The sequence below is a fragment of the Impatiens glandulifera genome, chromosome 2 (assembly GCF_907164915.1).
Source record: "Impatiens glandulifera chromosome 2, dImpGla2.1, whole genome shotgun sequence".
NCBI lineage: Eukaryota > Viridiplantae > Streptophyta > Magnoliopsida > Ericales > Balsaminaceae > Impatiens > Impatiens glandulifera.
The window spans coordinates 47,309,322-47,329,570 of record NC_061863.1 but is presented as its reverse complement, the minus strand read 5'-3'; the positions used below and the strand labels follow the sequence as shown (position 1 = coordinate 47,329,570).

General features: G+C 31.2%; 1 protein-coding gene across 1 annotated transcript; it reads right to left on the bottom strand.

Moving 5' to 3' along the window:
* Nucleotides 1–7,730: 7,730 nt before the first annotated feature.
* Nucleotides 7,731–10,914, bottom strand: LOC124924759 (protein SPEAR3-like). Its single transcript, XM_047464752.1, has 4 exons — nt 10,717–10,914; nt 10,390–10,478; nt 7,944–8,037; nt 7,731–7,841 (listed from the first exon to the last, which is right to left on the bottom strand). Exons 1-4 carry the CDS (start codon nt 10,912–10,914, stop codon nt 7,731–7,733), a joined length of 492 nt encoding a protein of 163 aa, XP_047320708.1.
* Between the last annotated feature and the right edge of the window lie 9,335 nt (nt 10,915–20,249).

Genomic DNA, 20,249 nt, shown 5'->3' with positions numbered 1-20,249 from the left:
ATATTAGGTTCGGGTTTGAGTTTGACACCCTCTTTATTATCGATTCTAAACTTGATTGAGTAACTTATTCACTACCCAACCCCAACCTTGACCCCAATTTAAAATACCTGAATTTGATAATCATGTGCCTATTATCATTTCTAATTGCGATCACACTAACCTTTAAAAGTGGGGTAAAAATGAAAATAATTTTATTTTTATTTAATATTAAATTAAAATACGATAAAATTAGATGAGATATTTTAAGATGAGAAATATACATATAAAAAAGTATTTTTTTAATAAAATTTTAGACCAAGTTAAAAAAATATAAATTCTTATAAGATACATAATTAATTTCTATTTTTGATAAAATGATTTTATTTTATGACAAATAAGTTATCAAACTCAACAGTGATTCCTAAGCGATTAAAAATTACGAATTCGATTTTCACTTTTATTTAGAACGTTTTAAGTTTTTTTTGTTTGTGAAAGATGACATATCGTCAATTAAATAAAAAGGCAAAAAAGGGCAAAGAAGTTACACGAGTTCAAAGGAAATCGAAGTAAAAATAAACTGAATGAAGGACAATAATGAAAAAAGAGAGATAACAACAAATGAGAATTGAGAATTAAAGTACAATGAAGTCAGTGGTGAGGGTGACTTTCTCGTAAGTGATGTTCCAATTTTGACAATTTAACCAATTCTTCTCGTCTATGGGAATACGCCTCCACGTCCGGATGAGGGAGTTGTCGTCGGTTATGATATTGTTTCATACTGTATCTGCCTTGTTACGGAACTCCTGAGAAGGCTCTAGCGTTCCTCTCCATCCAAATATGATAAACAATGTTGACGAAGAAACACTTAAAGGTATTGGAACTGAAGTCGTTGCTCTTGGTCTTGGTGATGGCGAGGTCCTTGATGTCGGTCCATTCGTTTGGGAAGCTAAAAAAGCTCATTAATGCAAAGAATCTGCGCAAAAGTAAGGAGGCAGGAGGCGAAAGGGAAATTCCCAAGGAGGTGTTCAATGGACTCCTCATATCCTAAGAAAATGAGGCAATTATGGTTCAGAATGCTCATGTACTTCTTGATCCGATCACGGGAATAGTCCTCAAAACGTTGTAAGTTATATTGAAGCTTATGCTAAATGCAAAAAAAAAATGAAAATTCATTTTAATAAATTAAGCCCAAAATGAATATACATTAAAGTTGAAGATATTTAAAGTATATTTAAACTTTAAATGACATATTGAATAATTTCAAAAATATACTTCAAGTGAATGAAATTTCATCTAATATTAATACCCTTCCTAGGTGAGTGTGGCCCTAGTTAACCGATCTTCAGATAAAGAGCAACCAAAAATAATAGTGGTGTGATACTTAATGAGATTTGGGTATTAGGTATCACAGTTTGCTCTATCAATAATCAATTAATAACATGTTTATAATAATGAAATTATTTGATTACAAAGGAGAGAACATAAAGATGATGAGAGAGGGAACCCAAGTATCATGTGAGAATATGAAAAACAGTGAATCACAACCTATTATATGATGGAGGTCGGTGGTTGAGCGACTCTCCAGATCAACGATTATGACGAGGAAGAGTGGTTCCTCGTTGGTAGAGGAGGTGTGATGATCCATCTAGTCGATGGTCGACCTCAGGTGTTAGTGAGAGCCTATTCAAAACCGACGACTAGTAGGTGGGGTAGCTAGAGAGTCGCACCGACTATCGGTTTTCACTTGAATTTCCATGTAACCTCTAAGATCGTGTCTTGCGACCAGACTTGGGGAAGCACGATAAATAGGTGGAAGACACTATTGGAGTAGGCATGGTCGAAAATTTGTTGAATGCTCAAATCGGGATTCTGTTTCTCAAAACTAAGGGGGAAGCGCCATCTTTAACAATTAGTGGGTGAAAGAAAGAGTTCCTCAGGCCCAGGGCAACGACGAGAGTGGGCCGTCAATGAGAGTTGTTGTTGTAGTTTTAGACTGTACTCAAGACATGGACATTGGAGTAAGCAAGTCGGTTAAGGATTTTGTCGATGCTCCTAAAATTGGTTGTATTCAGGTCGAGGGCAACAACAGTTGTGGGTCGTTGGTGGGGGATGTTCTGGATGTAGCGGGGCAGTCTAATCCTCTAAAGGTTGGTTCTCCGTCTTATGCAGATAAGGTGAATAGTCAAAGGAGAGCAATTTGGTCAGATTGATCCAAAATGATAGTTATAGGTACGAAATCCTTCAAGTTTAGTACGATGATTGATCGATTGAATGTGATGTCAATCTCTAAGATCAAGAACTGTAAACGTTGAAGGATCGAGTTAGGATTGGATCATTTAAAACTTCTACGTCGTTACATGTCCTCGTCATCATGGACGAGAAAGCGTCTTGGATCTGGTCCACTTGGTGGTGACTTTTGGTTCGGGTTCAACTCCTGTGGAAGGTATGTTACTCTATGGGTTGAATACCGAACTGTATTTATTATGCCTCATGATAAGTGTATAATTCCATTAGTTGAAGAAGGAATTCCGTGCCTTGAGAATGCTATTAATTAATAACTGGCTGATGATGAACCTAATGTTTAACGTAAGTGTTATGGTGAGGAGGAGCGGGATTACGCCGGAAGGCTGACCAATAACAATGAGAGTTCCAATAATACTTGGGTCTTGTTATTTAAGCTATCCACGATCGATTAAAGCATTAGGTGAAAAGTTAGGTGGCTATGTGGAGATGGACGAAATACCGAACTAAAATGTAATTTTGGGAGGGAAAGGATTCGTGTAGGTCCGGTGGAAAGAATGTCGAATACTATTGTCCTGGAACATGGTATGCTTATGTATAAGGTTGCGGCGTGAACTGAATAGCCTTTTAGTGTGTTAGTGCCAAGTTTTAATTTATGTCCGAATTGTAGGAGAAAGACGTACCAGTTCAGACTTCAGACTTCCCCTTACACGTAATTAGAGGAGAGATAAATATTGGAGTCAACGTCGCAACCAATTGATGTGAATAATTGTTCAAAAGAGGGAATTAAATTCGGTGAGACTGTAGTGAGTGTGGAAGATATTCACCAAGACGATGAACCATTAGAGGCAACATTTACAAATGACTGGGTAGTGCCATGGAGAAGGAAAGTCGGGATTGCGAGATCGAAAGTAAGTCATCGGGATTGACCTCTAGGTTGGTACATGTATCATCACCTCCATCATATAGTTCCAAATTTGATTTGCGAGTGACGTCTGAGGAGTCTCCTCTAGTTAATATTCTGAGAAATATGCTCAAGATGGTTTTGTATCAAGCCCCATCCGATATCAGATTTGGTGGATAATGTGAGCTCATTGATGCGACATATTGTGAGATATGGTCTCCCATAGAAAATATGGTTCAAGTAAACCCTAATAGATCTTTGTAAACTATGAATGTGAGTGATTCGCCTATTAGAGTAAGTGATGTATTAAAGGAAGAGTCGATTGCGTGAGATAAAGAATATGATGCTGATGAGAAGGTATGTGTGGCATTTTCGACTCATAATATAACGTTGAATAAAAAAATCTCATGTTAGAGAGATTTTTTCTGATGAGTTAGAAGTGTGGCACGAAATTCGCAAAATCCTCACATTTACATATAATAAGAGGTGTTAACTCAAAAGATTGGTGATCTACCTCCTTGGTTCTGTCAAAACGTGTATCAAAGCCGAATCGGATTTACTCCAAGTAAGTCTATTTTAATAATTAGTAAAATATTATATTGGGATGTGTGTGGGATTAATGATAGCGAGAAACATTGTATTCTTAAACCTCTTGCGGGATTTATTGGAAGTGGAATATATTGTTTTTATGAGACGGAGATTCGCCAAATAAATCAATGGATTTTTAGGAAGTTGTGTTATTGGAAATTGTGTGAATGGGTAACACTTGACTCTATCGGGGCGTCAGATGAGATTCTAATTGCTTGGAATGATGACGTCTTCGAGAAGATGCATGGATGTTGATGTTGAAAGATTTTTTTAGTTAGCGTGTAACTTAGGAATCAGGGAGATAACTTTCGTTAGGTGATGTCGGTAGTTTACGGAACAATGCTCTATGAACTAAAAATGGAGTTCTGTAACGAATTGACAATAGTGACTAATTTATGGGATCTGTCGATCATCTTTGCTGGTGATATGAACAAAGTGAGTGACCTGTTTAAAAGAAAGGGTGCTAGACGATTGACTAATCAAATGAGAGAGTTCTCTAATACTATCGAGAATCTAGAACTTATGGATCCGCCACTTGAAGGAGGACAATACACGTTAAGAAGAGGCAATGACAACTATAGGTTATCCTAGTCTCGCATTGACACGTTTTTGGTTAGTGAGTCGATATTTCGGGGGTGGCTAATATTTTTCAAAAGGTACTTCTATGGAGTTGTTCGGATCATTGACCTAATATACTATAGTGTAGGGTTGTGGATAAGTGGCTGATCATTGACGACTTTATGACGCGTGTGCAATAATAGTGGGGGTATCAAGTTTCTCCTGGTTTGACATCGTCGAAACTTTGTATGAATTTATATAACTTACTTAAGCTACTAAAAAGTTGGTATGTGGGTGAACGTGCAATATTTTGTGCAAAGGTCGAGGATTTATGTATTAAGATTAATGTTCTCGATGAGGTGCAAGAGGTGCATGACCTTTTGGCATAAGATGTTAACTCTCGTATATTGCTAGTTAGTAATCTTTTTGAGCTATATAAAGAAGAAGAGATCGGGGCTAGACAACGTGGTAGGGATACTTGGCTGAGAGTTGAAAAAAAAATACAAAAAATATTCAAGGGGTCTCGAAGGCCTAGGCTAGGAACAATACGATTAACTCAATTTCAGTGTAGGGTGTTTTCCATGATTGCAAGCCTACGATTTCAAGTAGTATTATGCAATTTTATAAAGATTTATTCAAAGAATCATATAGGGTTAGACTAAAGTTGGATGGTCTGAATTTTTCTACTATTAGTGTAGAGTAAAAGGACGCATTGGAAGCTCGTTTCACAACAAAAGAAGTGAAGGCAGCAGTAATGAGTTGTGGGAGTGATAAGGCCTAGAGAAGAGATGGATTTACTCTAGCTTTTTTCAAAAAATGTGGTTTTTTTCTCAAAAACGATATCATGGAAGCGATCGAGCAATTTTTTTTTATTATAAATTCTCATTATTTGACAAGAGTTGGAACTCTTCACTAATATGCCTGATTCGTAAAGCGCTTTTGACTATTGATTTGAAATTTTTTAGACCTATGAGTATTGTTTCATCTTTCTACAAGATTGTGTCTAAATGTTTAGCGAATAGGCTACGCGGAGTTTTTGATTCAGTGATCTCAACAAATAAAATTACTTTTATTAAAGGTTGCAAATTTTTTATGCGTATATTATTGCAAATGAATGTATTAATTCAGCAAATTTCTGGGAAGATAAGTGTGCTTTCGTGAAACTAAATATTGAAAAAGCCTATGATCGTGTTAATTGAGAATTTTTATTTGATGTAATGGGTAGAATGTGTATGGAAGAGATTTGGATAGATTTGATCAAATTATGCGTGTCATAAGCTAAGCTCTCTATAATTGTGAATGGAAGACTAAAGGTTTTTTCGAAAGTTCGAGGGAAATCTGGTAGGGTGATTCTATTTCCCTATTACTGTTCGTCATTGTCATGAAAGCTTTTTCAAGAATGTTGGCTTTCTCCGAGCATGCTAGCCTCCTTAGAGGAGTGGATTGTGGGATGTGGAGGTCTCCATTTGTCATTTTATTTTTGCGGACGATACCTTATGCATGATTCAAGCCACTCACAGAAATTTCAAACATCTTCGCGATATTCTCTAGTTGTTTGGAGTCTGTTCTGTATTACGGGTTAACCTCGGTAAGTTTGAGATCTTTTTCTACAATTTCGTATCCAATAGAAGGAAGATGACATTTTCGAGCATCTTGAGCTTCGGGGTGAGATCATTTCTATCTACTTCTCTTGGGATGCATTTAGGTGCTAAAGCCCGTTTCAAAGCTTCTTGGGATCCGATAATCACCAAAATGGAAAGAAAGTTACCAATCTAGAAGAGAAAGATGATTTTAAAAGGTGGGTGTTTGGTTCTCATCAAAAGTGTTCTATCATTTATGCCTACTTACATGATGTCTCTAATTCTCATACCTAAAAGTGTGGCTGTGAGGATGAAAATAATTATTTGTAAGTTTTTTTGGAGGTCCTTTGAGTCATCCTTCCGTCATTTGATAAGTTGGGATAAAGTGAAGAAATTTAAGGACCAAGGGGGCTTAGGTATACAAGATTTGACTTTGTTTAATAATAATATTTTTTTCGAAATGGTGTAGTAGATATTCCTTAGAGCCTACCTCTTTGTGAGCTACTGTCATCAAATGTAAGTATGTGCAAGATTGGTCTAGCTAGTTCACCAAAACATATTAACCAGGAAGTGAAATACAATATTTGGAGTGACATCTCGATAATGTGGAACTCTTTTCATGGACAATGCATATTTTCGGTTGGCGATGGCTCTTCGATGAGTTTTTGGGATGACATATGGTGTAGTGTTAGAAGTCTTTCTCATCGTACATGGTCCTTATCTCGATTGCTATATATAGAGATGTTATAGTCAATGATATGTTTGAAGCGAGTTCTAATGGTTTTGCAATGAGAATTAAGTATAGGAGAAGACTAATGCTGAAGAGTTGGCTTCACATGATAGAGTGTTGAATTTGGTGGGGCGTAAAGAGGTGAATCCTTCTTTGTGTGATATTTTGCGTTGACAATATATTGATAATTTTAAGGTTAGTCATTCTTACTATTTAATTGTGGAGAATGCTCCTTACGATCACATATGAGAGAAGCTGTGGGACTTTAAGCTCTCATCGAAGATCTCGTTCTTTGGATGGAGTGATTTTGAAGGATGATAGATGCATGGAAAAATGATGTATTATGGCAAGTCATTGTAGAATGTGTCATAAAAAAGTGAAATCGACGTCTCACTTGCTTTTACACTATGATTGAGTGACTGCAATTTGGAGCTTATTATGGAAGATGACTATTATTCAATGGGTTATGCCGAAATCTATCATTAGTTGTTGAGAAGTGTGAATAGAGACGGTAAACTCGATTGGTCTAAGTCATTGACCCATATCTCACTTATCTTTTGGTGGACAATTTGGTTTGAAAGAAACAGTAAAATTTAACGTTTAGTGATCGTTATCGACCAATTCGTTTAATTCATAATACTATTATTATGACAATCAGGGACGTTTCATTGGGTAAACCAATTGAGAGTTGAGACAGTTGAGGAACTCATCTTGAAGATCTCCGTGCTCGTTAAAATTTGTTTTTTTGTTTGATCATTGGTGAAATATTTTGTGTTGTGTTTTTTTTCTAAATATTTTTTTTTCAATCTTTGTAATGCTTTTATTGTTGAGCTTAAATGACTCTCATTTATATCATTTTGCATGGACTATTTTCAAAAAAAAAAATATTTGATTAAAAAGAAAGTTGTAAGTAGTCAATTACACAAGAGTAGAAAAGGGTCCTTCCAAGTTCCAAATGAAGTAAAGAAACATAGAAGGTCTATCTATATACCAAATTAATTTGCATTGGCTAGCTAGCTACATTTTAAAAACCAAACCTTGAAAGATCTGTAATATTATTCCCTAAACGAAATGACCCCTGGATCGGCCTCCACTCCACAATTCAAATCTAATAACTGATGATAATGCACAATACTCTCCATTAATCTAATTAAAGAGAGAGCCTCAATTCCAAGTCTAACTCGTGCTTCTCTTCCATTTCAGAACCCATGCCCGCAGGTTTATTATTAATGTCATTCTTCTTTCCTTTCTTCCGCTGTTCCTAATTTTAATCAATAACACATCAATTAATGATCCATTTTCTATGCAAATCCCCATCCATGCATATGCATGCATGCACAATTGAAAAGAAACATATATATACCTGATCAAGTTGCATGGTGTAAAAGTACTGTCCACTCATGCTGTGTTGAGCAAAATGCTGGTTCTCTGCAAGCATGCCACCGCTAGGGTTCCATCTGCTTAATTAGCATTTATCAATGTTTTTTTAGAACAGGAAACTCATACATTCTTCTCAAATAATTGAATAAAAAATTCTATCATGAACATTCTTGTTCTTAGAACTCCGGAATCAACATATTTTGTTGCTTCCAAATTAGCTTAATATTCAGCAATCTGTCTTCTCTCTTGAAGCAATGTTTTGGTTTTCAGTCACTTGTTTTGATCCAACAGTAGGCTTCTACTTCCATTGGTACACCAACTAGTTGTTTGTTAGTCTGTCAACAAAACTCATATACATACTTTTTTGTTATGTTGGCTATATGAGTCTCATTTTACTAAGAATGATTATCAAGATTCTATGAAACTATTGCTCACAGACAAAATGAAGATGGCGAAAGACAATCAAGATGTTCTGTGGAGAATGAGCATGCAATGAATGACTAGAAAAATGGAGGAAGGAACTATATATAATTACAACAGATTCAAAGAATAATTCAAAAGAGTGAATAAGAGAAAAAAAGTTATTAGAAGAAACTAATAAATCTTTTAACTATGATTAATATTCTTCGTTTTCTTTAGTATGAGCATAGATGTTTTAAACCAAAACAACACAACTAATAAATTTGGAATTTGTAGCTATATTTGTAATAATTAAAAAAATTACTCAAACAAATTAACAAACTTAAAACAAAATAATTCCTACTTAAAAATGGATCAAATAAAATCATTCATCAAGTTATAAATATGAAATTATTTTGATTTGATTCATATGAGCCTTTGGAGACATACAAAAAGACATTATTTAATATATGACTCTTATATTAGATGATTATATTAGATCTAACATTAATCTTCTTTTCAAGAAAATCATTTTGTGTTCTTTTAGTTAAAAATCAAATTGACTCCAATATTAAAATAATGAATCAAGTGATAATGGTGCATTAATCAATTGCAAAATATTATTGGTAGGTTAATCATTAATTGTCCTAACAACTTCAAAAAGATTGTTTGTACACAAAATCAACATTAACAATATATTTAACTCTTGAATATGATTTTAAATTTGATTCTAAAATCAAAAGTTTGTAAATTAAATAATAGTTTATATTGACTTAAACAAGCTTCAACAAATTGAAATTCTGAAATATCATCAAATTTGAATTAAATTAGCTGAATTGTTTTCAATATAATCATTGTTTACCTAGTATTCATGTGAATAAATAATATGAATATTAAAAAGATCCATTAATTCTAAATAAAAATGACAAAATTCTTTATTGGTCTCAAATTTGTAAATGATACCAATGATATTTATGTGAATAAAAAAGTAGATCTTATAAATTATATTGGCCTAATGAACTGTAAATCTGTTAAAACATTCATGGTTAAGGATATCAAATTATATTAAAATTGTAAAAATTTATTAATGAAATCCATAGGGTAACAAACTACATGAAAATTTGCAAAAATTATATTTGTATGTAGGGACAACCCTTTGTTTTATTTAATTAATTTATTATATATTAATATAACCTATAATTAACTATAATTAACTATAGGTAATTAATTTTCCATATCATAATAATAATATTTCTTCCTAATTGGATTTAATTCTCTTCTCATCTAATTGTTTGTAATTTATTTTTCTCATTTTAGATTTAAACTTATCAACACAACACTAATGGGGTTGAGAAGGGCATTAGGGTGTCTCGAGTGGCTGGACTGCCAGCTGAGTTTGCGTCCTAGTCTCACTTCCTCGGCCTGATCACCATGGTTCACCCTCTCATGTTGGATAGGTGGTCATTAAGAAGATTTGGTTCATGAAATTCATTTTGACTGCATTCTATATGATTTCTCCTCATCAAATGAAGGAGTCATAATGCAAAGTTAACGATGACATCAGTTAATACAACAAATTTTTGATATCTTCTATGAGATCCATTTCCTCAAAAAAAAAAAAACATCCGAACAAAAAAATCTAGAGGAGCCCTTTGCATGTGTTAATTAAATAATGTTTCAATATGGCCCAAAGCACTACCTCCTCAAAAAGATGGTTCCTTCTGCGTTACTACCTACATTCTTCCAACATATGCAAATTCTCTTTCATTTACATGTCCTCCACTCTAAATGACACATTTTTTTAGCCCCAAATTAGTTAGTTGTTTTACATTTTGAAGATTATGACATGCTATGGACAAGGGCGCAAGTTTATCCTAAGCCAGCATAGCTAGCTCACAACACCATATTTAGATAAGTATTCGATTCTCACTAAGAACACTACGATTAAAAGGACTACGAAGGGTCGTTCTAAACAACCGGGTCAAAAACAAAAAAATGAAGAAAAAAATAAGTGGAAGATAATTGAATACCTGGGTGTAGGGGTAATTAGGTTGGAGTCAGCATAGTTAATGTTATAAGCTCTTTCTGATTCATGAGTAGTACTACTACATATTCCCATCTGTAACACAAGTTGAAATCAGACATATATATATATAAGAAGGAATTAACACACTTGAACAAGACTAATTAGGGAGATCATGAGTTTTAATTACTATGATATTGTTTGAATGGGTTTGGAAAGCATAAACTGGATGATCAGACAAAGATGTGTAAGACAAGAAAGATGATGATATTGGTGAATAGGCTGCTAATTAATTTATAAATTTAATTCCACATAAAATTAAGAGATGATGAACCTGAATGGATTGGAGTCTGATCTTTTCTAGCTGAGCAACACCAAGGCCTCTCTGTGGCTGTTTGTTCGGTTTATGATCAGCTGAATGACTTAATTTCTTCATCCCTGATCTACTCCTGCTGCTGCTTGAAGAAGAAGATGAAGATCTATCTTCATTTCCTAGGTTTGCCTTTCCAAAATAACGAGTACTGTTATCCATCTCTTGATCTTGATCTTAATCTTAATCTTTTCTTTCCTCTCTTCTTCCTAATTAATTCTCTAATGTGGGGAAGATCAAAAATCAAGATATAGAGAGAGAAACAACTATATAATAATAATATTAATATTAATATTAATATATAAATGAATTAATCAATCATCTTTATTAATTTAAGTAGCTCTCTTTTAAGCTGTCTGGATACCCTAGCTAGCTAGCTAGTAACTATTGCATGCATCGCTGGATGCCTGGATTGTGTTCTAATATTAATGATATATATAGCTCTCATCAATAGTAATTACTAATTAGTATATTTCCTTAATAATTAATTTGTAAAGCCTGTTTTTGTGGAATAATAATACATATTAATTTAATTTATACCTTAACATAATTAAGAGCTCTAACCTAAACTGCGCTCCTTGCCGCGGACTCTATTGGTCATCATCTCAAACTCTTGAGATAAGGTATATAATAATTAGGATTGCGATTTTTCAAACTAATATCTGAAAGAAGACGAGTAAGATGATATTTGTGTCCTAGAGCACGATTGAATTTTAACAATTTTTAAGTTTATTTTTTTAGAATAATGTGATTTTTAATGTATGAAATATTATATAAAAATATACTTAAATGTAATATTATCATATATAATACGGAATAAAAATGATAGTAAAAAATATCATTAAAATAAAAAGGGACATGTATAATAAATTTACTCTCCTCCCAATTTCATTCTTAACTACTAGCTTAACAATGTTAGTCATAATTAATCCTAATCAGGACTACATTTTTAACTTGTATGTGTGTATACAATTATATAAATTTAATTTTCTTTTATTAAATAATTCATTGTAGAAATAAAATTATTTTTAAGTTTTTAATTTTATTTTTAAATTATATATAAATTTACATAGGCCTTGTTTGAGGAGGTGGTTTTTTGGATTTTGTCTGGGTTTTATCCAAAAAAAACCATTGTTTGATAAAAAGTAGGAAAAAATTGGTTTTTAAAATTTAAAAACTAATTTGCCTTTTGACTTTAGAAAATGAGGAATGATAGAGAGCGCGACTCTGAGACAACGACTGGGAGCGCGATGCCTACGTGGTGTGCTACGTGGGTTGACAGGTAGAATATTTTCTTTTTATTAATTATTTTATCTCTCTTCTTATTAATTAATTTTTCTCTCCTCTTATTAAATAATTTCTCTCTCTATCTCTACAAATTAATTTATAAATAAATTCTAAACCCTAAACTCTAAACCCTAAAACTTAAATACTAAATTTTAAACCCTAAACCCTAATTAATATCAATGATTAGTTGAATTATGAATTTATCTCTTTTATTTTTATTTTACTTTTATGACTTTTCAATTCCTTTATTTATCAAATATTTTTGATGGCCTCTTTTTTTTATTTTTTTTTATATTGACTTATTAATATTTTTTTAGTTTTATTACTTATAAATAAATGTTTATCTAATATTTCTATTCTTACGATTAATTATTTTCTCTCCAGTAACTAATTATTAATAATAGGAGAGATAAAATAATTAATAAAAGGAGAGAGAATATTCTACCTGTCCCACGTAGCACACCACGTAAGCATCGCGCTCCCAGAGATAAAATAATTAATAAAAAGAGAGAGAATATTCTACCTGTCCCACGTAGCACACCACGTAGGCATCGCGCTCCCAGTCGCTGTCTCAAGTCGCGCTCTCTATCATTTTTCTTAGAAAATATAGTGTAGGTGAGAGAATAATGATTTAGAGAGAGAATAAAATTAGAGGGTAATTTTATTATTTAAATGATAAAATTATTTGATTTGATGGTTGATAAAATGTTTGGATTTTGTGATAAAAACTGGGTTTTATCCCAAAAAACCCCATTCATCAAACGAGGCCATAAACAGTTCGAACAAGTAATGAATTGTATTAGTCACTTTTAAGAAACTAATCCATTGCTAATCAATTAATTAATTAGTACAAATTTCAATATTCTGAGAGGTTTTAATTTAGTATCTTCCATCAGTCACATGATTATGACCCTAAGCCTAGAATGACTTTGACATATATATATATATATACATATATATATATATATACATATATATATATATATATATATATATATATATATATATATATATATATATATATAAACTATATGGACTATTTCTGAATTAACCCGGTTAATGAAAAAGTGTTTTGCATATATATATTTCTTAAACTACATTCAATATAGAAAATTATTTACCATTTGAGAAAATGAACTATTTGGAAGTATTTTAAAACCCAACTAATTAACTATTTGAGAAAATGAACCATTAACTATAGTATAAACAATAGAGTAAAACAAAATAAATGTCTGAATAAAAATATTTACTCTATCTTTATTTTAAGAGAGCACTAAATCACAAAGATTAAAATTATCCTTTAATTCAATTGAATAAATATAAACTCTAAATAATATATTAATCACTTTCAACAAATGTATAAGACTTTTTAAATTTGTAAAATTAATATATACATATATATATTATATATATATATATATATATATTTTGAAAATAGTCAATATATATTAAAATGGTTTAATTAAGTACAATAAAAAAACATGACATTAGAAAATAAAATAAAAAGAAATTACCAAAAACATATGAAATATAAATTAAAACAAATATCTTTCCTAATAAATTATTGAGCTTGTAAGTATTCGAAAAAAACGATTAACTCTACAATTGACTTCACTAGTTTTTCGAATTGAATATTAGAAAACATAAAAATAATATAATGTTATGAATATATACATTGGACGACTATTATCATTTAAAGGTTTAAAGGTTTGACGATTTCTCTTTTAACTATATAGTCCATTAAAAAATAATTGGGATTCTAACCCAAACATGTATGCATCAAAAAATTCTCAAAAAAGAGTCTTTCACTTCTCAAAAACTACATAAGGACTTGGACATCACCCAATAAATTCTAATCATACTCACAAAAGACTCCACATACTATAAACGCTTCCACAATGCAAAAGTAATGCAAAAGTAAGTGAATCGTTGATTTCACCTTTTATGACACATACGACTAGAGGTGTAAACGAGTCAAGTTGTTCGTGAGTAGCCCGATCAAAGCTCGGCTCGAACTCGGTTTGACAGAGCTCGAGTTGAGTTCGAGTTCGAGCTCAAGCTCGAGCTTTATATTGTTGTTCGAGTAGCTCGCGAGTAGCTCGTTATATATAATAAAAAACTCCTAATTTTTTGAGCTATCCACGACTTTCATTCTCAAACCCTCTATATCTATTCTTCTTTCATTGTCAAACAACCAAACTCATCTCCTCTCCTTCCATTCCCATTTTCTCCTTCCATTCCCAAACACCAAACCCCTCTCTCTTCTCCTTCCATTTTCAAACGACAAAACCCCTCTTTATTTTTTCCTTCAATTTTCAGCCAAAAGCCTCTCTTTTCTCCTTCCTCCATCTTTCAGATTCTTTCTCCATCAAAAGACCTTTAAAAATTTGAGCAGCTTGCTTTCATTATTTTATATTTCGAATCTTGTTAAATTTGAATATCACTATATGACCCGTGCATTATATTGTCAAAGTTTTAATATTTGTGATAAACATTTTTTAAATATTTAATTTCAGTTGTAATTTCTGAATAAAATGTTTGTGATTGAATGATTATCTTTAAATTATGTGATTGTATTTATATATCTTATTCTTAAATAATATTGTGATTATATATGTGTAGCTTGTGAAATATATATTATATTATATTTTAGATATTATTTAGTGGTAAAATATAATTTTAATAAATAAAATTTAATTTTCGATTTTCGAGTTCAAGCTCGAGTAGCTCGAATTGTAATCGAGCTGAGTTCGAGTATATATATAAGTTTTTATATTCGATCGAGTTTGAGTATTTACAATGCAATTCGAGTCGAGTTCGAGTAGTATATGGTATCCCTACATACAGGGCGGGCCGGCCCTGAGAAGCCCTGAGATTTTGGGGACCCTATCCAAATTTAAATTTTGGGGCCCTACAATAGTAAAAAAAAAATTAATTTTAATTAATAAAATAAAATATAAATAATTAATATATTATAATACGAGACTAAAAAGAGATAAAAAAAAAAGTTATTTTTATAATATATATTTAATATTAAAGGAGAAAAAAGAGGAAAAAAAATAATATTAATAATATAATATTATTAAATATAAAAAAATGGGGACCCTTATAAAAGTGGGGGTCTTATGCAAGTGCATTGGTTGTCTTACCCTAAGGTCGGCCCACGACAGCTCCCACCATAATATAACATTTTTTCATTTATATATATATATATTAATTTGGATTTTGTTATATAAATGACTAGACTAGGACTAGGACGAACAAAAGCCTAACTAATCACGTTTTGTGAAGATTGAAGAAGAAACTGTTTGGAAAGTAATGGAAGTCACGTAATATAATGAAGGGGCAAGAACCAAATCCACTAGTGCACATTGTGCCTGCGTGTGAAGGGGCAAGAACCAAATCCATCCAACTAGACACAATCAACCTCAATCCCATATAATATAAGATTCTGTGTACTTTTTATTATAAATAATATTAATCTCAATACCATCTTTTTATTATTTATTATATGCATATCTTTTGGAACCATCTTTCGTATTGTACTTTTATTTATAATATATATGAGTTACTTTCATTATAAATTCCATATTGCTTATAAACAATGTTATTTCCATGGATTCTTATTGATATAAAACAGATCATGATATATATATAACAGATCATGATATATATATAAGATAAATGAATCAATAGCTTTTATACAAATTAATAAGTTTAAGTTATTATTTTAACCGAATGTTTTATGTTGACTGAAATTATATTAAATGTAAGTGTAAGGGCTATTTGTTATTTTAATAAACCAATTTGGGGTTTTAACCCGACGAAGAGTTTGTAACCTTCTAACTGAAATGATCAAGATTGTGGTTAATGATTCCTTGCCTTCTCTTTAGCTTTCTTGATTGATTTTGTCTAGCAAGTCTTAGCTTGCTGGATTTGTTTATGGTATCAGAGCATGGTTCATATTTTTCTTCAAACACAGACGAGAGCGATTCAACTGATAAGAATCAAGAAGTGGAGAACTCAAACCCTAATGTGATTATCAACGAAGGATCGTCGTCTTCAAACACAAATCAAAAACAGATGCTCAATTGAATAGGATAATGGCGAACAAGAGGAAATACAACACCAATCCACTACTTCTTCAAACTTCAAAATGGAGACATTACGGGTGCAATCATTACTAATTCTATACTAACAAGATCATTACTATGAGTGGTGTACAAGTATTAGGCTAACATTTGAGGCAAAAATGAAGCTCAGATTCATCGATGGATCTTGTAAGATGCCACTGGATGTAGATGGAGTAATGCAAATGGAAGTTAGTGGATGCTATGATGAAAAACTAGATAATAAACACTATAGATCAAAACCTGAAAATTCATTTCCAGAATGTTGTAATTGCTCAACAACTATGGAAAGATATTCGAATTACATATGAAGGCAACAATAGACCAAGACGTTTTCAGTTAGGGAAGAATATATCCACTATTCAACAAGATACTTCTGATATTGTTGAGCATTATTCTAAAGTTAAATTAATTTGGGATGAAACTACACATTTAAAACCAGCAAGAAAGTGCAACCGTGATAGATTAGATGTTGTCAATTGTTATGGATGTAATGTTGTAAATGAAGTAGCACAAAATGTTGAAGAAGCAAAGTTGCTTAAGTTTATGATATAAGTAAATGACTCTTATGAACATGTTATAAATAATATGTTAACATTAGATCCATGGCCTTCAGTTCATAAGACATTTACTATTCTAGTTAATGTTGAAACTAAGAGGAATATTAGTATAAATAAAGGAGAATATACTGCAATGATGGTCAAGGAGAAGACAGAACTGAACAACAAAAATCAAAAAATTGAAGGGAGTTCAAAATTACCTACTGAAAATTCAAACTTTACAAGAACTTTATCTGCACTCACTGTGGATTAAAAGGTCACATAAAAGAAGGTTATTTCAAATTGCTTGGATATCTGGAGTGGTTCAAACAATCAAGAAAAAACAAGTTGTTTTCAACAAAACAAATGTGACAAATTTCCATTGGATTACATTGAAGAAGATGTAGAGGTTAATGGAACGGAATATAAATTGTTCAAAGAATGGTGCAAGGCAAATTCAAAATGAAAAGAGAAGGTAACAAGAGGAACTTCAGAGTATAGTGCATGTAAGTACACTAAAATTCCATATTATTATGATTCTTGTTATGCATTTACATTTGAACATAGCATGAACACATATTATAATTATAACAATGACATAATGTGGTTGATAGATTCAGAGACAAGAATTCATGTTTGTAATACTAGAAAATTGCTCATTAATATTAGAAAACTTGAGAAAGTAAGGATCTTATACTTAGAAGATGAATCAATTAAAAAAATAGTTTAATTAAGAGATATGAAACTAAACGAAAGATTAGTACTAAAAGATGTCATGATAGCAAGAGACTTCAAATACAGTCTAATATCAGTAGCAAAATTGATTAAAGATGAGAATATGATGTGTATTTTTTATGAAGATGGATGTATTTTACAGGACCATAAACTGATCAACAAATTTCAGCTTGGGAAGAAAATTGGAAATTTGTTTTTTTTTTCTCTTCGTTATTGTTCTAAAGACATTTCTAATAGTAGTTTTACTGAATTTTCATCTCCTATTATTGATTGTACTAAAATGCTTAAAAGACTTGGTCATTCATCTCCTAAAGTTATGAATAATGTCTACCCTAGTCTCTGGGAAATAAAATACACCATTTTGAAATTTGTTTTATTTCAAAAATGTCAAGATTCTCTTTCCTGATAGTTATTCTATTTCAAAAAAAATGTTTTGAACTTATTCATGTTGATTTTTAGGAACCTTATAAAGAACATTCAATAATTCAAGTTTCTTATATGTTAACCATATTAGATGATTAAAGTAGATGCACATGGATTTTTTTCTCAAAGATAAAACATATGTATTTAAAAACATAAAAACTTGTATTACTTTGGTGAAAAATCAATATGAATCTTCAATTAAAATAGTAAGAATTGATAATGGCACTGAATTTATAAATTCAAAATTCAATATATTTTTTTATTGTTTAGGTATCATTCATAAAAAAACTTGTGCCTCCACAACAAAATGGTATTGTTGAGAGAAAATATAGAAACTTGATTAATATAGCAAGGTCATTGACGAATCAATCCAAACTTAATATCAAATTCTGGCTTTTTTTCTCTTCTTAGTGCAATTTATTTAATTAATAGAATGTCATCTTCAGTTTTGAATTTTAAAATACAATATTTTATGTTACATCAAAAAAAAGTGTTCATATAATCATCTTAATATTTTTGAATGTTTTGTTACATTGCAAATGTTTTGCCGCATAAAACCAAATTTGAAGATCGTGGTATTAAATGTATTTTTATTGGTTATCCATATGATCAAAAAGGCTATTTGGTTTATGAAATTAGTAACGGTGTTATTACTATTTGAGAGATGTTGTATTTTATGAAGATATATTTCTATATCAAAATATAACTGACAATTCACATGACACAATATCTGTTCCAAATAGTTTTGAATCATCTATTATTATTGATAATGAAATATATTTTGATGATGATATAACACATGAAGTTATTTCTGACAGTTCAATTGATTTGTTTGAACATTCTTCTCAATTTGAGTTACAATTATTTGATCACCAACTTGTTTTATCAACCGATCATATTATTACTTTACCTAATTATTTGATTCTCATCATGTTCATCATAATAGACGAAGTACTAGGGAAAAACATTCACCTTCATGGTGGAAAGATTTTGAAGTAATTCATGTTGAGATTGAATCCACAAATTTCAATTAATACACCCCTAACACTTATCATTTTGTAAATTCTCTGTTAGATTGTGAATACATTAACTTTCTTTCTAATGTTGATCATACTTACGCACCATAGACATTTTTAGAGGCTTCACAAACTCCTGATTGAATTCAAGCCATGACACATTAGCTTGAAGATCTAAAACATAATCATACTTGGGAAATTATAACTTTACCAAAAGGAAAAAAGGCTATTGATTGTCACTGGATTTTCAAAAACAAAATTAAACTTTGATGACAGTTTAAACAAATTTAAGACACGTTTAGTGACTAAAGGTTTTAATCAAAAAGATGGAATTGATTTCCATCAATGTTTTGCACATGTTGCTAAATCAATTGTAGTTCGTTTTTTAATTGCACTTACTGCCTCTAAACGATATGACATTTACATCACATTGATATCAATAATGTTTTTCTTCATGACAATCTTGATGAGGAAAATTTATATGAAACTGGCTCAGGGTGTACATTCTGATTTTAAAAAATTAGTTTGTAAATTTAATAAAAATTTATATAGTTTAAAACAAGTTTCAAGACAATGGCATGCTGAAATTTCCTTAATTCTAATTACAATAGGATTTATTAAATTACAACATGATCATTGTCTTTATATTAAACATTCTAAATCTACTATCACTATTTTGCTTATATATGTGGATATTTTTCTTATTGCTGGAAATGATTTGACTGAAATTTATTTGATAAAAAATTTTATTGATTCTAAATTTACCATAAAAGACCTTGGGAAAGCCAAGTACTTTCTCGGTCTTGAAATTGTACAAATCAAAAATGGTTTTTGTGTTAACCAAAGAAAATACATTCCTGATCTTATTATCTTATTAGTGTTGTTGGTCTTATGGGTTGTATACCAACTAAAATACCCATGATCAAAGGCATTAAATTTTCCAATGATCATGAGAATATCTAGAGATGGCAATGAGTACCCGTATACTCGATACCCGTAGATACCCAATAGTAGAGTTCGGATATTTAAAATCAGGTTCGGGGTTGGGGCTGGGGAGTGAAAAATGTTACTCGGTCGGGTTCAGGGTTGGGGATGGGTAGTGTTGGAAACCCAAACCTGATATCCGATATCCGAACATATTAATATTAATATATATATTGTTAAAATTTAAATAACTTTTCAAATTTCACCTCTTAACCTTCGTTACAATACAATAAATATGGTATTTATTTTCTCTTTACCAAAAATCATAAGTCACGCCAACATCATTATAATAAGTGTTTACTTCTCATTAGTCATACTCTTAATCTTCATTATTCATTTATCATCTTTTTTCAATTTTACTTCAACTTTTATCTTCAACATTC

What these genes read in the sequence shown, in the direction of transcription:
- LOC124924759 (XM_047464752.1), bottom strand. Translation starts at nt 10,914, where the DNA reads ATGGATAACAGTACTCGTTATTTTGGAAAGGCAAACCTAGGAAATGAA. An exon ending in TCAGACTCCAATCCATTCAG is followed by an intron (nt 10,479 to 10,716) that starts GTTCATCATCTC and finishes CTTGTGTTACAG; the next exon opens with ATGGGAATATGTAGTAGTAC. An exon ending in CTAATTACCCCTACACCCAG is followed by an intron (nt 8,038 to 10,389) that starts GTATTCAATTAT and finishes CTAATTAAGCAG; the next exon opens with ATGGAACCCTAGCGGTGGCA.